Source organism: Theropithecus gelada, chromosome 7b, assembly GCF_003255815.1.
Source record: "Theropithecus gelada isolate Dixy chromosome 7b, Tgel_1.0, whole genome shotgun sequence".
Classification (NCBI taxonomy): domain Eukaryota; kingdom Metazoa; phylum Chordata; class Mammalia; order Primates; family Cercopithecidae; genus Theropithecus; species Theropithecus gelada.
In genome coordinates this window covers 36,866,839-36,888,082 of record NC_037675.1, presented here as the reverse complement: position 1 = coordinate 36,888,082, position 21,244 = coordinate 36,866,839, and the positions used below count along the sequence as shown (strand labels likewise).

The 21,244-nt window shown below is 41.2% G+C and overlaps 2 protein-coding genes and 1 pseudogene across 3 annotated transcripts in view; 1 reads left to right on the top strand and 2 right to left on the bottom strand.

Moving 5' to 3' along the window:
* BRMS1L (BRMS1 like transcriptional repressor) overlaps positions 1 to 15,481 on the bottom strand; it is a 49,901-nt gene extending 34,420 nt beyond the window's left edge. The window contains exons 1-5 of one of the 2 annotated variants that reach the window (XM_025392203.1): positions 15,147 to 15,409; positions 11,570 to 11,682; positions 9,979 to 10,069; positions 8,354 to 8,481; positions 6,523 to 6,602 (exon numbers count right to left, since the gene is read on the bottom strand). In XM_025392203.1, the coding sequence (XP_025247988.1) occupies positions 6,523 to 6,602; positions 8,354 to 8,481; positions 9,979 to 10,067 (297 nt within the window). In that variant the 5' untranslated portion in view covers positions 10,068 to 10,069; positions 11,570 to 11,682; positions 15,147 to 15,409. Of the gene's footprint in view, positions 1 to 6,522; positions 6,603 to 8,353; positions 8,482 to 9,978; positions 10,070 to 11,569; positions 11,683 to 15,146 lie in introns of both variants that reach the window. The other variant, XM_025392202.1, reaches the window with a different exon arrangement.
* Positions 15,482 to 18,232: 2,751 nt separating this feature from the next.
* LOC112628882 (40S ribosomal protein S2-like) lies at positions 18,233 to 19,173 on the top strand. The gene is given in 2 exon segments (XM_025392204.1): positions 18,233 to 18,256; positions 18,258 to 19,173. Coding segments are annotated over 2 exon segments (882 nt in total). The 3' UTR covers positions 19,116 to 19,173.
* Positions 19,174 to 20,847: 1,674 nt separating this feature from the next.
* On the bottom strand, positions 20,848 to 21,244 carry LOC112628884 (annotated as a pseudogene).

Below are 21,244 nucleotides of genomic sequence, written 5' to 3'. Positions count from 1 at the left end.
GCTTGCAGTGAGCTGAGATCGCGCCACTGCACTCCAGCCTGGGTGACAAGCGAGACTCCACCTCAAAAAAATAAATAAATAAAAATAAAATAAACTAAAAGTTAAAATAAAAATAAAAAATAAAATCGACCACAGAATTGGAAGTAAAACACTCCTCAGAAAATGTCAAAGAACGGAAATCATAACAAACAGTCTCTCAGACCACAGTGCAATCAAATTAGAACTCAGGATTAAGATATTCACCCAAAACTGCACAACTACATGGAAACTGAACAACCTGCTCCTGAATGACTACTGGGTAAGTAACAAAATTAAGGCAGAAATAAATAAGTTATTTGAAACCAATGAGAACGAAGACACAACATACCAGAATATCTGGGACACACCTAACGCAGTGTTTAGAGGGAAAATTATAGCACTAAATGCCCACAGGAGGCAATGGTTAAGAGCTAAAATTGACACCCTAACATCACAATTGAAAGAACTAGAGAAGCAAGAGCAAACAAATTCAAAAGCTAGCAGAAGACAAGATATAACAAAGATCAGAGCAGAACTGAAGGAGATAGAGACTCAAAAAACCCTTCAAAAAAATCAATGAATCCAAGAGCTGGTTTTAGATAGACTGCTAGCCAGACTAATAAAGAAGAAAAGAGAGAAGGATCAAATAGAACCAATAAAAAATAATAAAGGGGACATCACCACTGATCCCACAGAAATACAAACTACCATCAGAGAATACTATAAACACCTCTATGCAAATAAACTAGAAAACATAGAAGAAATGGATACATTCCTGGACACATACACCTTCCCAACACTAAAGCAGGAAGAAGTCGAATCCCTGAATAGACCAATAACAAGTTCTGAAATTTAGGCACTAATTAATACCCTACCAACCAAAAAAAAGCCCAGGACCAGATGGATTCACAGTCAAATTCTACCAGAGGTACAAAGAGGAGCTGGTACCATTCCTTCTGAAACTATTCCAAACAACAGAAAAAGAGGGAATCCTCTAACTCATTTTATGAGGCCAGTATCATCCTGATACCAAAACTTGACAGAGACACAACAAAAAAAGAAAATTTTAGGGCAATATCCCTGATTCATATCAATATGAAAATCCTCAATAACGTACTGGCAAACCGAATTCAGCAGCCCATAAAAAGCTTATCCACCATAATCAAGTCGGCTTCATACCTGGGAAGCAAGGCTGGTTCAACATACACAAATCAATAAACGTAATCCATCACATAAACAGGACCAATGACAAAAACCACATGGTTATCTCAATAGATGCAGAAAAGACCTTCGATAAAATTCAACACCCCTTCATGCTAAAAACTCTCAATGAACTAGGTATTGACGAACGTATCTCAAAATAATAAGAGCTATTTATGACAAACCCACAGCCAATATCATACTGAATGAGCAAAAGCTGGAAGCATTCCCTTTGAAAACCAGCACAAGACAAGGATGCCCTCTCTCACCACTTGTATTCAACATAGCATTGGAAGTTCTGGCCAGGGCAGTCAGGTGAGAGAAAGAAATAAAGTGTATTCAAATAGGAAGAGAGGAAGTCAAATTATCTCTGTTTGCAGATGACATGATTGTATATTTAGAAAACCCCATCATCTCAGCCCAAAATCTCCTTAAGCTGATAAGCAACTTCAGGAAAGTCTCAGGATACAAAATCAATGTGCAAAAATCACAAGCATTCCTATACACAAATAATAGACAGAGACCCAAATCATGAGTGAACTCGCATTCACAATTGCTACAAAGAGAATAAAATACCTAGGAATCTAACTAACAAGGGATGTGAAGGACCTTTTCAAGGAGAACTACAAACCACTGCTCAAAGAAATAAGAGAGGACACAAACAAATGGAAAAACATGCCATGTTCATGGATAGGAATAATCAGTATCGTGAAAATGGCCATTCTGTCCAAAGTAATTTATAGATTCAATGCTATTCTGATCAAGCTACCATTGACTTTCTTCAAAGAATTAGAAAAAACTCCTTTAAAGTTCATATGGAACCAAAAAAGAGCCCATATAGCCAAGACAATCCTAAGCAAAAAGAACAAAGCTGGAAGCATCATGCTACCTGACTTCAAACTATATTACAAAGGTACAGTAACCGGAACAGCATGGTGCTGGTACCAAAACAGATATATAGGCCAATGGAACAGAACAGAGGCCTCAGAAATAACACTACACATCTACAGCCATCTGATCTTTGACAAACCTGACAAAAACAAGCATTGGGGAAAGGACTCCCTATTTAATAAATGGTGTTGGAAAAACTGACTAGCCATATGCAGAAAACTGAAACTGGACCCCTTCCTTACACCTTATACAAAAATTAACTCAAGATGGATTAAAGATTTAAACACAAGACCTAAAACCATAAAAACCCTAGAAGAAAACCTAGGAAATACCATTCAGGACATAGGCATGGGCAAAGACTTCATGATGAAAACACCAAAAGCAACGGCAACACAAGCCAAAATTGATAAATGGGATCTAATTAAACTAAAGAGCTTCTGCACAGCAAAAGAAACTATCATCAGAGTGAACAGGCGACCTACAGAATGGGAGAAAATTTTTGCAATCTACCCATCTGACACAGGGCTAATATCCAGAATCTACAAGCAACTAAACAAATTTATAAGACAAAAACAACCCCATCAAAAAGTGGGCAAAGGATATGAACACTTCTCAAAAGAAGACATTTATGCAGCCAACAAACATGAAAAAAAGCTCATCATCACTGGTCATCAGAGAAATGCAAATGAAAACCACAATGAGATACCATCTCACGCCAGTTAGAATGGTGATCATTAAAAAGTCAGGAAACAACAGATGCTGGAGAGGATGTGGAGAAATAGGAATGCTTTTACACTGTTGGTGGGAGTGTAAATTAGTTGAAACATTGTAGAAGACAGTGTGGCAATTCCTCAAGCATCTACAACCAGAAATACCACTTGACCCAGGAATCCCATTACTGGGTATACACCCAGAGGATTACAAATTATTCTACTATAAAGAAACATGCACATGTATGTTTATTGCAGCACTGTTCACAATAGCAAAGACTTGAAACCAACCCAAAGGCCCATCAGTGAAAGACCTGATAAAGAAAACGTGGCACATATACACAGTGGAATACTATGCAGCCATAAAAAAGCATGAGTTGCTGTCCTTTGCAGGGACATGGATGAAATTGAAAACCATCATTATCAGCAAACCTACACAGGAACAGAAAACCAAACACCACATGTTCTCACTCATAAGTGGGAACTGAACAATGAGAACCCATGGACACAGGGAGGGAGACATCACACACCAAGGCCTGTCGGAGGGTGGAGAGCTAGGGGAGGAATAGCATTAGCAGATATACCTAATGTAGATGATGGGTTGATGGGTGCAGCAAACCACCATGGTACATGTATACCTATGTAACAAACCTGCACGTTCTGCACATGTATCCCAGAACTTGAAGTATAATTTTTTTTAAAAGTAATTTTTTTAAGTTGTTACTTAAAAAAAATAATAAAATTGGGGCCAGGCATGGTGGCTCAAGCCTGTAATCCCAGCATTTTAGGTCAAGGCGGGCGGATCACCTGAAGTCAAGAGTTCGAGAGCAGCTTGGCCAACATGGTGCAACCTTGTCTCTACTAAAAATACAAAAAAAAAAAAAAAAAATTAGCCAGGTATAGTGGCACATGCCTGTAGTCCCAGCAACTTGGGAGGCTGAGGCAGGAGAATCACTTAAACCCATGAGGCAAAGGATGCAGTCAGCCAGGATCATCACACCACTGCACTCCAGCCTGGGCAACTGAATAAGACCTTGTCTCAAAAAAAAAAAAAAAAAAAAAAAAAAGAGGAAGAAGAAGAGGAGAAGAAAAAGAGAAAAGTAAGAGTATCAAGTCACAGAGTTATCAAGACTTATGAGACTAAAAGCAATAGAAAAAGATACTGTGATGCTGGTGCAGAAATAGCCAAACAGAACAAATGAAACAAATGGAACAAATGAAAAAAGTTAACAGGCCAGCTCATATATGGGCATTTGATACACAAAAAAGAGAAAATTGCTGATTTGTGGGGAAATAAGGGTGTATGTAATAAATAGTGTTGACATTACCTATCTATATACACAAAAAAATAAAATTAGAACCATACTTTTTTTTTTTGACCCAGAGTTTTGCTCTTGTCGCCCAGACTGGAGTGCAATGGCACGATCTTAGCTCACTGCAACCCCCACCTCCCGGGTTCAAGTGATTCTCCTGTCTCAGACTCCCGAGTAGCTGGGATTACAGGCACATGCCACCACGCCCAGCTAATTTTTGTATTTTTAGTAGAAACAGGGTTTCATCATATTGGTCAGGCTGGTCTCAACCTCCTGACAGAGAGCCAAATCATGAGTGAACTCCCATTTACAATTGCTACGAAGAGATTAAAATACCTAGGAATATAACTTACAAGGGATGTCAAGGACCTCTTCAAGAACTACAGACCACTGCTCAAGGAAATAAGAGAGGACATAAATAAATGGAAAAACATTCCATGCTCATGGATAGGAAGAATCGATACCGTGAAAATGGCCATCAGGTGATCCGCCCGCTCGGCCTCCCAAAATGCTGGGATTACAGGCATAAGCCACCACATCCGGCCTAGAACCATACTTTATACCATACACAAAAACTAATTAAAGGTAGTTTTGCCATCTAAATGTTGAAAGCAAAATGTCAACTTTTAAAGGAAAACACATCTTTTTACCTCAAAATAGGAAGACACAAAAAGCACATCCTTGGCTCACACCTGTAATCTCAACACTTTGGGAGTCCAAAGCAGGAAGACTGTTTGAGCCCAGGAGTTTGAGACCAGCCTGGGCAACATAGTGGAATCCCTTCTTTACAAAAAATTTTTAAAATTAGCTGGGTGTGATGGCATGCATCTGTAGTTCCAGCTATTCAGGAGGCTGAGGCAGGAGGATGGCTTGAGGCCCGGGGAGTAGAGGCTGCAGCGAGCCATGATCATGCCACTGCACTCCAGCCTGGGTAACAGAGTGACACCCTGTCTCAAAACAAAAGAAATAAAACACATCCCATAAATAAAAAGATAATAAATTCAACTACATTAAAATGTAAAACTTCTTTGCAGCAAGTGATCAGAAAGAGTGAAAACATCGTACCACCTGGGCAAAAATATTTGCAAAGTATATAACCAGCAAAGCATTTATAGCCAGAATATATAAAGAACTTATATAGTCAATGAGGAAAAGACTAAAGGCCAACACAAAGGCAAGAAATACAAACAGGCACTTCTTAGGAAAAAATATCCAAGCAGCTAGTAAACGCCAAAAAGATAATCAATCTCGGTTGTAATTATGAAAATGAAACAATGAGCTCTATCGTTTTATACCTAACTACTCTTAGTTTACGGCATATTAAAGTGACAGAAGAATCGTTATAGAACTTGTCCTCTTATTTCTACCTGTATATCTATAATCTTGTCTTGATTTGATAAAAAGTTATCTGCAAAATGGGCACTATGGGGTTTTTTTGTTTGTTGTTGTGGTAGCTGTTATTTCTGAGACAGGGTGTCACTCTGTTACCCAGGCTGCAGAGCAGTGGCACAATCACAGCTCACTGTAGCCTCAACCTCCCAAGGGAAAGCAATCCCCCCACCTCAGCCTCCTGAGTAGCTAGCACTACAGCCACCTGCCACCATGCCCAGCTAATTTTTCTATTTTTTGTAGAGGCGGGGGGTCTCACTATGTTGCCCAGACTGGTCTCGACCTCCTGAGCTCAAGCAATCCTCTTGCCTCAGCCTCCTAAACTCTTGGGATCATAGGTGTGAGCCACCATGCCTGGTGGGCACTATGTTTTTTATATGCTATAAATATTTTTAACCCATTTATGCCTAGTGTTCCATTACTGAAATGTTAAGCTTGTGGGAATTATTTATATCCTACTGCTCAAGGTCATCACCAAGATCTGATTTTTCACACACACACAAAATTGCAACCTTCAGCATAAATGGGTTAAATGCAAAATAAACAGAACATATAGAAAAATACACCTTTTTTTTCCCATAAATAGAGAATTCTGCCCAAAGATGTGGAAATAGGTCTAAACAGACAGAAACTAATTCTATAGCTCAAAATCCTAATTGCACCATTGGGTGTATATTTTGTAAGTAAGTCTAATCCACATTATACTAATTATGCTAATATTGTCAATAATGCCAGGTGACATAATCATTGCAAAGTCTTTTTAAAGTAACAGCTGCAAAACTTCTAAAATTATCTCAGTTTTTTTTTATGGTCCTTTCTTTGTGTCCTATCTCCAATACAGCTTCCAATGTAACTCTATTCTTTTTTTTTTAAATCACACACAAATGATGAGCTAAAGTACTATTTAATTTTGTTTTACTTAGTTTACTTTTTTAACGACTACACTCAGAAAAGGCTTGAAGAGATGAAATTAGCTTAAAAGTTATGCAAAATGACAGTACCTCACAATGCTGGCGAGAAGCTTGAATTTCACATTCATATTTGTTCTTTACAGATTCTAAGCAGAGCTCTCTATAGATTCCTGCAACCAAACACAATTACTCTGATTATGTTAGCAATGAGGAGTTCCATTATCACTTCCCTACAGGAATTCTGTCCTCACTGTATTTAATAAGATGGATCAAGAAAAAATTGAAAAGTGAGTCTAACTTTATCTTTAAAGACTAAAAATAAAAAGGCTCACTTACAACACATATCCAAAAAGATTAGAAATTAAGAGTTTCAGAGCTAGAAAGAAACTGTACTGCTAGTTTTTGTTCTTAACCTATTCTTCTAAAGATTACTCCTAAATGTTTGATACAGAATGATCAAAATGAAAATAAAACTCTTTTCCTATGAAAAACAATCTCTCGAGTTTCTCAAAATAGAAATGGAGACAATAAACTCTGGTGTCATCAATCACATATACTCAGAGTAACAGTTAGATACTATACCCCACCAAAACCACTTTTTTTTTAAACTATTATTTTCAATCCAAAGCTTCCATGAGGAGTAAATGTATATAAACTGATATAACAAAATCAATTATGTCTGGAGTGCTCCTGACAGGACTTTATCTAGAGGAAAGATACCCAAGATAGTTTAACTTAGACCTAACAGGACAATAGTATAAAATAGGTAACATGGCCATGCAAATATGTCACTACAAAAACGGCACGCAAAGAGCTCTGGATATGTATTCTAAGCTTTATGCCATAGTTGGCCCTAGAAATGTAATTATCTCTCTTTGTATAGTAAAGGCAAGAAACAGGTATCTGGAACTACGTCATCAGCAACACATTCACACACACTACTCTGCAAAATCAAAATATAAAAGAGGCCAGAGTAGAAAAGTAAAAAATCAACTCAAGTATTATTTCCTGATCATCCATGTAACCTAAAAGAACAAAGAAAATTAGGGATATTTTTGCTTCTAAGGATACGTTAAGTCAATATGTAAAGATAGCAGTGAAGAGTATCATATCATCCACATAATACTAAGCACTCAAAAATAAAATTTGGTTAAAGGAGGGTTTAGTAAAAAGAACTTATTATCAACAATGCCTTAGGTATTATCTAACAGGTACATAAGGATCAATTAGTGCCACATAAGAGAAAAACAACCAGCATCTCCACTAATTAAAGTTTAGTTTTTGAGTATGAAAAACCACATATATCCCTTGATTACGAGTGCTAGGACATGATACTGAGGCTGGATCCCACTTACAAACATAAGACTGAAATGTAACCATACAAGTATAGTGCATCTTTGTTTATTCGTAGCCACAAATGAGTAACCAAACTCATCAAAGTAAAAAAGAAAAAATAAATTATCTAGTTCAAGGCAAGTTTCCTGTTCTATAATATCTTGATCAAACATTTAAAAATTTTTTTATAAATTAAAAAAAAATCCTATCACTCTTACATATAAAAAAAACGCCAAGAGCACTTAAACTTTAATTTCTCTAATAGGGAATTAAAGCGTGACAGTAACAGTCTCTCTTAATCAAAGTATCATGGTTTCCAGTTGTTTCACTACATGTGGAACTATCTTCTCAACAACACTGTAAGCAACTTGAGGGTTTTTTTTTTCTTTAATCCCCCACAGCATCAGAGCAAAGCAAGAGGTATTTAATAAATAAAATGACTGTGGGCTAACTGAAAGTAAAATATTCTGGTCGATGTAAATATGCTTGTAATCCCATCAACATAAAACACTTACTTGATAAACACCTTTTAAAGCTATTGAAGAGTTTACATTCTATATATGGAAAAGATTCTTCACTTTCCTACCTGCTACCTTTGTACGAATTTGCATATTTTCCTGTAAAGTTGCCAGCGGTTCCAAGTATTCTGGTGCTTTTCCAGCTATGACTTCTTGTAGTTTTGCATCCACCTGACTTAATCGTTCTTTATAAAGTCTTAACAAAGCAAAAAATTAATACGTTAATTTAAAAATCTCAACAAAGGCTAACAATGTGCCATTTCTATACATTATTTGTTCCTAATATCATTTATATTCTAACAATCTATCAAATGTATTTTTGCCTTGATCTCAAGCAGAGAACTGTTACATTGTTTGATTTTATGCACATAATCACAAAATAGATATCTATCATGTTTAAAGTATCACTCTTTAATGGTCAATTACCAATACAAAAAATAAAATTGAAATAACTACTTTTTGGCACTATTAATTTTGTTTTTGTTTTAACCACAGAACAATAAAACCAATTCTAAGACAAAAGGTCATTTAAACACTGAGTTTAAAAGAAACAAAGAAATCATTTTGAATAGACATTACCAGTTGTCAAAATAAATAATTACTTGGCTTCTCTCTACCTTTCCTGAAAAGGAGTCAGTATTACTGTATTCAGCCTACTTAATTTTATTTATTCTTTTTTTTTTTTTTTTGAGACGGAGTCTCGCTCCATCCCCCAGGCTGGAGTGCAGTGGCGCGATCTCACTCACTGCAAGCTCCGCCTCCAGAGTTTACGCCATTCTCCTGCCTCAGCCTCCCGAGTAGCTGGGACTACAGGCACCCGCCACCACGCCCGGCTAATTTTTTTTTTTTTTTGTATTTTTTAGTAGAGACGAGGTATCACCGTGTTAGCCAGGATGGTCTTGATCTCCCGACCTCGTGATCCACCCACCTCAGCCTCCCAAAGTGCTGGGATTACAGGCGTGAGCCACCGCGCCAGGCCCAGCCTTCTTAATTTTTTAAAAGAACAAAGAGGAAGTAGACTAATGAAGGTAAAACCAATGTCTTTATGACCTGACGTATTAAGTTTCTTTCAACTACAAATGAAGAAGCCATAACAAAATTAGTTGCTCAATGAACAAGGAACTCAAAAATGGGGCAGGAGGTCCCTGTTACTTACAAATACTCTAATTTGCCAGCTGTCACACCAATAGCTTTAGAGTATGATACAACTCAGTGTTTATTTTGGCAATAATCCTGCAGGACAGAATTTTTTTTTTTTTTTTTTTAAGACAAGGTCTTACTCTGTTGCCCAGGCTGCAGTGCAATGGCACGAGCACAGCTCACTGCAGCCTTGACCTGGGTTCAATCGATCCACCTGCCTTAACGTCCCAAGTAGCTGGGACCACAGGCACATATCACCACATCCAGCTAATTTTTAAATTTTTTGTGGAGACCAGGTCTTCCTATGTTGCCCAGGCTGGTCTCCAACTCCTGGGTTCAAACCCACAAAAAACCCCTGCCTCCAAACCTTCAGTTTAGTTAATGAGGTCTTTAGTAGACAAACAATAGCTGAGCCTCTTTCAAATTGATCAGTCCCAAAAATACAAAATACAAAAGGAAAAACAGCTGAGACTGAATCTAGTTGCTCTTGTGCTAGTATACAAGTGACAAGGTTGAGATTCAGTGACAACAGCCTTCTAAAGTCACTACTTACTGATCTTTGAGATCGGTAAACTGTTTTTCAAGATTGGACATTTCATCCAAACATTCCATTCTTCTTCTTTCACAGTCTTCATCATCCATTTCTGTTAATAAAAACGCAAATATAAAAGATAAACTTAATTTTCAAATTTATCTGAACATCTCAAATATATCTAAACGTAATTCAAATAGGAAGAAAAACTGTAATACGAAGGCAAGACCTATATTAAGCCTTAAAAGAAAATAAACATTTATCAAAAATAATAACTTCTGCTGGGCATGGTGGCTCATGCCCCTAATTCCAGCAGTTTGGAAAGCCAAGGCAGGAGGACAGACTGAACCCAGGAGTTCGAGATCAGCCTGGGCAATATAGGAAGATCCCATCTCTACAAAAAAAAAAAAAAGATATTAGCTGGGCACAGTACCATGAGCCTGTAGTCTCACCTACTGGGAGGCTGAGGCAAGAGGATCGCCTGAACCCAGGAGTTGGAGGCTGCAGTAAGCCATGATTGTGACACTGCACTCCCCCCTGGGTGACAGACTGACCTAGTTTAAAAAAAAAAAAAAAAAAAAATCCACTGTAGATTTAATCTAAAATACAGATGAGTATATAAAACTATACTGGTCTATAGACCCTCTTATTTTCATTCATTTTTAAATCACTTTAAAGGACTGACTATAAGCTATGACTATAAAGTAATTAGCCCACTTTTGGTTTGTTTTCCACCAACTCACCAGAATGTAGCACCAAAATGATTGTGTCCTTTAAAGGCTAACATTGCTCAAAAACACTTTTGGGATTCTTCTTTCAAACTGCTCACATGGCTGATTTGCCAGTCACATAAAAAAAGAAAAGTGGCCAGGCGTGGTGGCTCATCCCTGTAATCCCAGCACTTTGGGAGGCTGAGGCCGGAGGATTGCTTGAGCTCAAGAGTTCAAGACCAGCCTGGGCAAGGTGGTAAAACCCCATGTCTACTAAAAATACAAAAATTAGCCAGACATAGTGGTGGATGCCTGTAGTCCCAACTACTAGAGAGACTGAGGTGGGAGGATTGTTTGAACTTGAGAAGCAGAGGTTGCAGTGAGCCAAGACTGCGCAAGCCTGGACAACAGAGATCCTGTCTCAAAAAAAAAGAAAAGTGAAAGAAAGGCCAGGCACGGTGGCCCATGCTTGTAATCCCAGCACTTTGGGAGGCCAAGGCAGGTGGATCACCTGAGGCCAGGAGTTCAAGACCAGCCTGACCAAAATGGAGAAACCCCATCTCTACTAAAAATACAAAATCAGCTGGGCGTGGTGGCACATGCCTGTAATCCCCGCTACTTGGGAGGCTGAGGCAGGAAAATCGCTTGAACCCAGGAGGTGGAGGTTGCGGTGAGCCGAGATCGTGCCACTGCACTCCAGCCTTGGCAACAAGAGCAAAACTCCATCTCAAAAAAAGAAAAAGAAAAAAGGAAACTAATCTTATTTTGTTTACCACAGGCTCTCCTGGTCTGCCATTCCTACGTTCCCATTGTTCTGTCTCCCCATGTTACTATCAGTCAGTGAGAAAGAGGCAAATGAGGAGGAAAATACAAACTTTTTAAGGAAAGCAACTGTTAATTACCAGGTCTGTCCTATAGTCCACATTTTCTATGTTCACATCACATATATTCATTCATCAAAATAACTGAAGCACAAAATGATCTGCATCTTGATCTTCATCAAATAAAAGTCAAACTATGAGAAAGAGTTAAATCACGTTCAATTATTTTTATATAACAAGAAAGGCTATGACTTTTTTCCTAATTTTCTAAAACAGATTAAAAATATTTCTGGCTCTTGATTGCTTACTTCTTGGCTACTTAAAACTTGGTCCCTCAAGATGACTCACTATCCAAGTTCTTTGGACAGTAGAGACTTTTCTGTAGCCTTAGAATTTGCTCAGTACCAACATCTGAGAAGAAAACACTGTGAAAGTTTAACATGAAAGACATATGGTAGAACAGAGATGTTTTAACAAGCAAACTGCAAAATGTATTTAAACAATTTCTTTGCACTTAAACTTTTGGCTTGCAGTTCAAATTATTACATTCTTCAAAAATTAAGTTGTCCATTATTTTCTGGGATGGAATTTTTAAAAGTTAAAAATCACAACAGTCAACATAAAAATTATAGGGGGAGAATTTTAACAAATGGAATTTTGAGATCCTAGCTCCTATCATAAATGCAAGAACATTTGAAGATAAAATACTTTATAGATCTAAGAAATATATTCACAAACAGTCCAGGTGCAGTGGCTTACGCCTGTAATCCCAGCACTTTGGGAGGCATAGGCGTGTGGATCACTTGAAGTCAGGAGTTCAAGACCTGCCTGGCCAATGTGGCAAAACCCCATCTCTACTAAAAATACAAAAATTAGCCGGGTGTGATGGCGGATGCCTGTAATCCCAGCTATTCAGGAGGCTGAGGCTGGAGAATCACTTTAACCCAGGAGGCAGAGGTTGCAGCGAGCCGAGATCATGCCACTGCACTCCAGCCTGGGTGACAGAGTGAGACTCGGTCTCAAAAAAAAATTAAAAAAAAAAAAAAAGAAATATATTCCCATATAGTCTAGATGTTCTCCTTTCTCTATATTCCCCACTTTTGAAATCTCACCTACTTTTAAGGCAAGGCAGATGACTTACAAATTATTCTCCCCTTTCATATCAGGCAGGTTCCAATGTCACACTTGCATTTGTCAGTTGGGCATTCTTAAACATACTGCCATCACTCCAAAAGCAACATGTCAGCCAGGCAGGGTGGTTCACACCTGTAATCCTAACACTTTGGGAGGCCAAGGCGGGCGGATCACCTGAGGTCAGGAGTTCGAGACCATCCTGGCCAAGATGGTGAAACACAAAAATTATCTGAGCATGGTGGCGCATACCTGTAATCCCAGCTACTCTGGAGGCTGAGGCAGGAGAATCGCTTGAACCCCGGAGGTGGAGGTTGCAGTGAGCTGAGATCACGCCACTGCACTTCAGCCTGGGCGACAGAGTGAGACTCTGTCTCAAAAAAAAAAAAAAAGCAACATAACATGTCTGGCCGGGCACGGTGGCTCACGTCTGCAATCCCAGCACTTTGGGATGCCGAGGCAGGTGGATCGCCTGAGCAGGAGTTCAAGATCAGCCTGACCAATACAGTGAAACCCCGTCTCTACTAAAAACACAAAAAATTAGCCGGGCGTTGGCGGTGGGCACCTGTAATCCCAGCTACTCAGGAGGCTGAGGCAGGAGAATTGCTTGAACCCCGGAGGCAAAGGTTGCAGTGAGCCGAGATGGCGCCATTGCACTCCAGCCTGGGTGCCAAGAGCAAAACTCCTTCTCCAAAAAAAAAAAAAAGGCCGGTTGCGGTAGCTCACGCCTGTAATCCCAGCACATTAGGAGATCGAGGCGGGTGGATCACGAGGTCAAGAGTTTGAGACCAGCCTGGCCAATATGGAGAAACTCTGTCTCTACTAAAAATACAAAAAGTTAGCTTGGTGTGGTAGTGTGTGCCTGTAATCACAGCTATTCGGGAGGCTGAGGCAGGAGAATTGCTTGAACCTGGGAGGTGGAGGTTGCAGTGAGCCAAGATCATGCCATTGCACTCCAGGCTGGGCAACAGAGCAAGACTCCGTTTCAAAGAGAGAGAGAAAAAAAAAAGCAACATGTCTGAAATACTCTTATCTTTCACCTTCATCTCAAATCTTTCACTTTTCTATTTCTGTTGATGCTACCGCCACTTTCCTTGTATCTTGGTTTTTCTCTTACCTTCAATCCTAAACTTGCATTCATCAATCCTGTTTTGTGCTTTCTTTGAAATCCCTCACATCTATATTTCCTGTTCCTTTCCGACCTCAAGTTCTTCTCCCAAGGTTTTCACGCTTTTGAATAAGCCCTAAACTCTGGCCCTTGTACTTTTCCTTACATTCCTCTCCCTATAGGGATACCCACAACCCCAACCCAAATTCTACTCATTCTTCAAGATAATTAAGGTAATCCCACCTTCTTCAGCTAGCCTTTGTGACCACCACCCAATACTGAAACGATTTCCTCTGCCTCTGAATTCCCACAGCAATATTTAGTTAAGCATTCATTTGGCAATTTAATCAAGTGGTGACGTATGACAGCTCTTTAAGAGAGCCCAGATAATAACTATTTATCCCTCATATTGAGTACTATCCAGTGCTGCACAAAGAAGTCACTCATAAATATTTTTGGATGGCTGATTTATTGATTGAAATTATATCCTTCCATGGAGATTTGCTTTGCAAGGGAAACATGAAAAGAGGGCATGTGGATGATACTAGGCTGTCATAAACCTATCATCAATGCTTGACCAAAATCAGGCCAAGACAAAGAAGTCAGTCTCATCTCCATCATTTCAATCGAAGGAAAATAATCCCGGTAATCACAAATTCCATTTCACTTTGGAATAAACATTCCTAAAAGTTTGCAAAATTTATTTGTGGTGTTAATCTGCCCTCCTTCTCCCCCACCCCAAAATAATTTAAAACAGCCCAAAGTTAGAAAAAAATTGAAGGGAAGAAAAGACTTGGAGAATTTTCAACGCTGCCAAAACTCAGCCAATTTGTAAGCATATGAAGATGCAAAATGAGCCCGAATGTTGGTCCCTTCCTCTAGGTCTTGCAAACTTCAGGGAGCTACTGAACCGGACAGCTCTCAAGTTAGCCCCCGAAAAGGGACTGACGTAAAAGTGCTGACCGGCAAGTTGACTTGGAAACTGAGGTTAATTACTAAGCCGACACTCGGCCCCGGCAACCCACTAGCGCTGAGAAGTGAGGGTTGCAAAGCAGAAAATAGGGAAAGAGGTCGGTGGGCTGGGGAGAGGAGGCATTTCCAGTTTGTCTGCTGTGGGAAGTTCTCCGTCTCGGCCGGTCGCTCCAGAGCACCACCGGGGGCAGGACTGCGCCGCGTTCGGGAGCTGGGCAAGCCCAGGCCCGCCCCGCCCCGCCCCGCCCCGCCGCCGAGACCCATCATGAGCCAGACAGCGCCCAGCGACCGGACCGGGTGCAGCCCAGGGCCCAGAGCCAGTCTCCGCCCCTTCCCTCTGTCCCCGCCCCGCTTTCCCAGCAGGACGCAGCCGCCTGGCGTGCAGAGAGCGGCCTGTCGCGCGCTGGGCGCGGGGACTCAGGGTCCCAGCCCTGCTGGGTCGCGCACCTGAGCTATCTCCATCCTCGGAGACCGACGAACTCTCAGTGTCCTCGTCCTCGGAGCTGCTCCCCTCATTTTCGGCGTAGTCCACCTCCATCTCATCGTGATGGTTGGTCTCCTTCTTATCCCCTCGGGAATGAACCGGCATTTTCAAGCCGCGCCGTCGCTTCCCACTCCCGGCGCCCAGCCCGGCCACCGCCGCTTCAATGAAGGGCGCGCGGAACGCCCCGACCCACCCAGCGGCCGAGCCTGCTCGCCCCCTTGGCTCCTCCCCGCCCCCGGCCCGGGCCTCACAACCTAACCCGCAGGCTCTGCGATGGGAGCTCTGCCATTGGCGGAGGCGGTCCACCGAGCCAGAGGGCGGGGCTTGCCCTGCTCTGGTACGATTGGTTGTCCGTAATTACGACGCGGCCTTCCGATGCTTGCCGGGAGTTGTGGTTCGTAGGGCTCAGACCTGCAGGGGCTGCACCCTTCCATGCCTCGGCAGCCCTGATCACTTCTTCTTTCTGGACTTCAAGTCCCACAAGGCACGAAAGCTGACCCTCTGGATCGCAGTTTATAAACTAAACAGAAACAGATTGTGCGAATTTAGTGTGTATTTATCTATTTCCCGCCAAGTGATTGTTTGACCTGCCTGACTATCCGAGATGTTACTGTCAGATGTGAAAGTGTCTTTTGCCTGAAAGAATCTTTGCCTGCTCATTGAGCCGGGGGACCTGGAGAACCGTCTCTTTTACTAAGTACCTTTATTACCTACCACTAATAAACTGTTTTATTTAATTATTAACTATAGACGATAACTTGCAGTTTCTATGTTGCGCAAAAATCTTTATTCTTGAAACTTTTACAATACGGAAAGTAAGTTTTATATTGGCATTTTCAATCTAGTATTTTTTGCATTTATTTTTTACCAGATGCAGTCGCAAAATGTCATCAGTCCTGATTTAACTTTAGTTTTCAATGAAAAATACATACTTAGTGAGATGTACTTTCTCAAAAAAAGGGCACATAGACAAGGAAGAATCAGTAACTCATTAACTGACCACTTATCCTCTGTATCAGGTATCTTGGTAAGCTCTTTACATGAGTTTAGTGAGTTTAAGTCTCACTTTAATAGCCCTGAGTTAGGTGTCATTGTTATTCCCATTTTACAGATAAGGAAACTTCATTTGCAGACCAATCTTAAAACTATATTTTACCCCTTATAACGACAGGGTTTCTTCTTGAAGTGGCAATTTGCTATTGAAAAATAGTACAGGCCAGCAGGGTGGCTAACGCCTGTAGTCCCCACACTTTAGGAGGCCGAGGCAAGCAGATCACTTGAGGTCAGGAGTTCGAGACCAGCCTGGCCAACATGGTGAAACCCAATCTCCAGAGGCTGAGGTGAGAGAATCGCTTGAACACAGGAGGTCAAGGTTGCAGTGAGCTGACATCGCACCACTGCACTCCAGCCTAGGTGACAGAGTGAGACCCTGTCTCCTGTCTCAAAGAGAAAAAAAAAAAGTTCATAGAATATTGTGGATTGTATAGCACTGCATTCTCAAAGACAAGGGCCAAAGATATGAAGTTAAATTTGCAATTTTCTTTAGTTATCTATCTATTTATTTAGAGATAGGATCTGGGTCTGTGGCCCAAGCTGGAGTGCAGTAGCAACCTCAAATTTCTGGGCACAAGTGATCATCTCGCCTCAGCCTCCCAAATACCTGAGACCACAGGCACATGCCACCATGCCCAGCTAATATTTTCTTTTTTTTTTTAGTGACAGGGTCTAGCCCAGGCTGGTCTCGAACTCTAGTCTCAAGCAATCTGTCCGCCTCAGCCTCCCAAAGCACTGAGATTCCCAGGTATGAGCCACTGTGCCCGACCTAGATTTGTAATTTAATGACAGAAAACTTTTAAGTTCTACACATCTCTTACAGAGTAAAATACAAAATAAGGGGTGTGTATTATATTTAGTGTCAGCCTACTTCTCCCTTTCTCGTTGTACAGTATTCTCCAAAATTGAACTCCTTATAGTTTCTAAACACACAAGCTGTTTCTCATTTCAATGTCTTTGCACATTCTATTTCCTTTACAACCCTGTTCCTCTCCTTTTCTTTTTCAAAGCCACTTTTTAGACAACACACGTCACCATCAGCACCTCTACCATTCAAGGCACTCCTGTTCCTTCAGGTGACTGCTGTATTTTGAAATTTGCAAGTTTATACTTGTTCCTATCACAATATATTGTAAATTGTTTAGCAAATGCATCTCACCTGTTGGATTGTGAGTTCCTTGAGAGCAGAGGCTGTCTTAATCTGAAATGCAAATACAAAGGCATGTGGTAGTCAGGCAGGTCAAGTTACAAGATGTAAGCCTTACATGAGTGGTACCGATTAAAGGGGGCAGCTGCTTTTGTCCCCAGCCAATTGTTACTACCTGAGAATTTTGGCCCACTGATGTCAGACCTTCTGATTTCAAAGAGAAACCAGAAATTTGGATCTCTATGTGAAATATCTAGACCTATAAACATTATCTCAAGTGATGTTTTTTGTTTTGTTTTGTGTTCTTTAAACTTCAGATCAAACAAAAACAGCTGTGGGTAAAATCCCCGGCCTCTAAATATTTGTTATATCAGCAGCTATCAGAGTGTGTGCTAAATCATAACAATTAGATTTATGGTGACTCAATGTGCCAAGTGTGTTATGTGCTTTAAGTACATTAATTCACTGAATCCTCATAACAATCCTGTAAAGTCGATACTATTATGCCCTACATTTTATAGATGAAAAAACCGAGGCACAGAGCAGTTATAGTACTTGGCCAAAGTCACACTGCTACTATGTAACAGATCTAGGATTTAAACTGGAGTAGTCTGACATAAGAATCTGTGTGCAACCACTGGCATACAGTGCGCCTCTCGTGGTTGCTGTTTCTGCTGTTCCAGGAAAAACAGAGGGAAGGTGGAAAGGAGGAGGCATGGGTTCTTGCCCTCCTTCTCCTAGTAACCAACTGATAAAGTTTGGCAAACCACATAATCTCTGATCTGTTGTAAAATAAGAAGTTTGCAGTGTATTAACTTTAAGTTCTCTTCTTCTCCAAGAGAACACCAAATGGCGGATGACGCCGGTGCAGCGGGGGGGGCCCGGAGGCCCTGGTGGCCCTGGGATGGGGAACCGCGGTGGCTTCCGCGGAGGTTTCGGCAGTGGCATCCGGGGCCGGGGTCGCGGCCGTGGACGGGGCCGGGGCCGAGGCCGCGGAGCTCGCGGAGGCAAGGCCGAGGATAAGGAGTGGATGCCCGTCACTAAGCTGGGCCGCTTGGTCAAGGACATGAAGATCAAGTCCCTGGAGGAGATCTACCTCTTCTCTTTGCCCATTAAGGAATCTGAGATCATTGACTTTTTCTTGGGGGCTTCTCTCAAAGACGAGGTTTTGAAGATTATGCCGGTGCAGAAGCAGACCCGTGCTGGCCAGCGCACCAGGTTCAAGGCGTTTGTTGCTATCGGGGACTACAATGGCCACGTCGGCCTGGGTGTTAAGTGCTCCAAGGAGGTGGCCACTGCCATCCGTGGGGCCATCATCCTGGCCAAACTCTCCATTGTCCCAGTGCGCAGAGGCTACTGGGGGAACAAGATCGGCAAGCCCCACACCGTCCCTTGCAAGGTGACAGGCCGCTGCGGCTCTGTGCTCGTGCGCCTCATCCCTGCACCCAGGGGCACTGGCATCGTCTCAGCGCCTGTGCCCAAGAAGTTGCTCATGATGGCTGGTATTGATGACTGCTACACCTCAGCCCGGGGCTGCACTGCCACCCTGGGCAACTTCGCCAAGGCCACCTTCGATGCCATCTCTAAGACCTACAGCTACCTGACCCCTGACCTCTGGAAGGAGACTGTGTTTACCAAGTCTCCCTATCAGGAATTCACTGACCACCTTGTCAAGACCCACACCAGAGTCTCTGTGCAGCGGACCCAGGCTCCAGCTGTGGCTACAACATAGGATTTTTATACAAGAAAAATAAAGTGAATTAAGCCTGAAAAAAAAAAAAAAAAAAAAACTTTAAGTTCTCTTCCAGCTCTAAAATTCCTGTCATCATTAAGTTTATTTTTAAGGCAGACAGCATAATAGAAGCGTATGCAATTAGAGTTGCATGAGAGTATTTTGCCTAAGGTAAGAGTTTCTCTCATCTTCTCAAACAGATTTTAGAAAAGATGCTTAGGGAATGTGAGAAGAACCGTAACAGGGAAAAGTTAATAAGGCTAAAAAATAATTTTGTTGATTTAGAAAATACAAAATAAAATAATGTCATGGAAGCAGAATGAAGTTTCCTTAATCAAGGTAGTTAAAAGGGTAATAACGATAATTATTATATTATTATTATTATTATGCAGTTGGGAGGTCCAGGATGCCTTACATTTATGTAGCACTTCACATTTTACATACAGCCTATACAAACATTAGATATATTTTAAGTCTCACTTGTTATTAATCCATCCATATTTACATATTTGTAGAGCTCTGAAACTCATAGCCAGTCATCATCAAAATCTCCTATATCTTCATTCTCTTCCCTGAACTATTCCCTCAATATTCTTGTTCTAAAGGAAATATGGCTCTCCCTTAGGACCTTGCTTCCTTTGTACCCTCCTCCTCCTCCTGAGCCTTGTCATGGAGTAGATATGCTCCTCGTTCTTTTTTCATCCAGAGGCTCCTGCTTCCCTCTTGCCTAAAATCTGCCAGTTTGTCATCAGGATATTCCACACAGTATATATGTGGGTGTCATCTATATACCCCAGGGTCACTCCCTCTCACGTTCTGAAGAATTTAGCTCCTGGCTCAGTGTCATTCTCTCCAGTAACACGCCTATCATAATTCTTGGTAGGTAATCTCATAGCACTCCATCTCCTACTGGGTTTGCTCTGGTACAAAGTAGACACATAGTAATGTTGGCATTTTCCTTGTAGTTTTCCTCCCCTATCTTCTTTGGGGTATACTTTTTTTCTAGTCTGTTTTGTGTAATATTTTAAGTCATAAATATTTAAACACAGAGAACAGTATTCAGAACATTGCATATGTAACACAGTACCTACCTCTCAGCTCTGTCAAATCTTAGCATTTTACATTTGCTTCCGATGCTTCTCAATCCTAATTCTCTCCTTCCCTTTCCAGAGTAATCATTATCTGGTTTTTGGTTACCATGTGCTTTTGGTTACCCATGCATCTATGCATACTATTTTTGCATATGTATCCAAAAATAATGTATAGTATTGTTTGGCCTGTTTAAAGTGCTCATATTTTTATTTTATTTCTTTATTTATTTATTGTTACTATTTTTTATTTTAGAAAAACTTTGTGGTTTTATTGTACCACGAGGCATTGAAACATCTGAACAAATCAATGTCTGGGTGGTGAGGCAGCTTCTTTCTCTTCACTTCTTTGGGTTACTAGAGCAACTTGTCAGTAGATTAAAAAAAAAAAAAAAAGGACAACCTTTTGCATTACTTAAGGCTTTCCAAGGCATGCGCTGGTACAACACAAACTTCTCTCCTCAGATGGAACTAGTCTAGCGTCCAGACATCATGCACAACACCTCAGCGGCGGCAGCGCACTGCGCCCACTCCCACCGCGGCCCTGCTCATTTGTGCGTGATATTTGGAGCATCTGGAGGAGTGGGAATAGCACTGGGCAGAGGAGGGAGGAAGAAACAACGTGAGTGCCTGCTGAGAGGAGGTCAGCCAAAGTTGTGCAGGGCGAGCCTAAACACGTCATTGGTGCAAACCCAAGCATTGTTGATGTTCTTTAATAGGAACATCTGGTGGAACCCCATGATGGGGGTCTTCATCTGCCTTAAGCTGGCCCACAACCGTGCTGATGATGCAGCTATGTGGCGTGGGCTGATGGTCCTACGCAGTCATGCTGTGCTGGATTTTCTGGAACGGAAGGCTAGACAGCTTCTCCACAATGGGAGCTTTCCCCTGGAACTGTTGTCCTGCCCACTTAAGGCATGATATGTCAATGGAAGTTGTACCTAGTTGGGTTCTATCGTTATCAAATAACTGGTAGTAATGTGGAATTTTATTCCACATTAGATTGGATCCAATCTGCTTCCATATTGGCTTGTCTCCCAT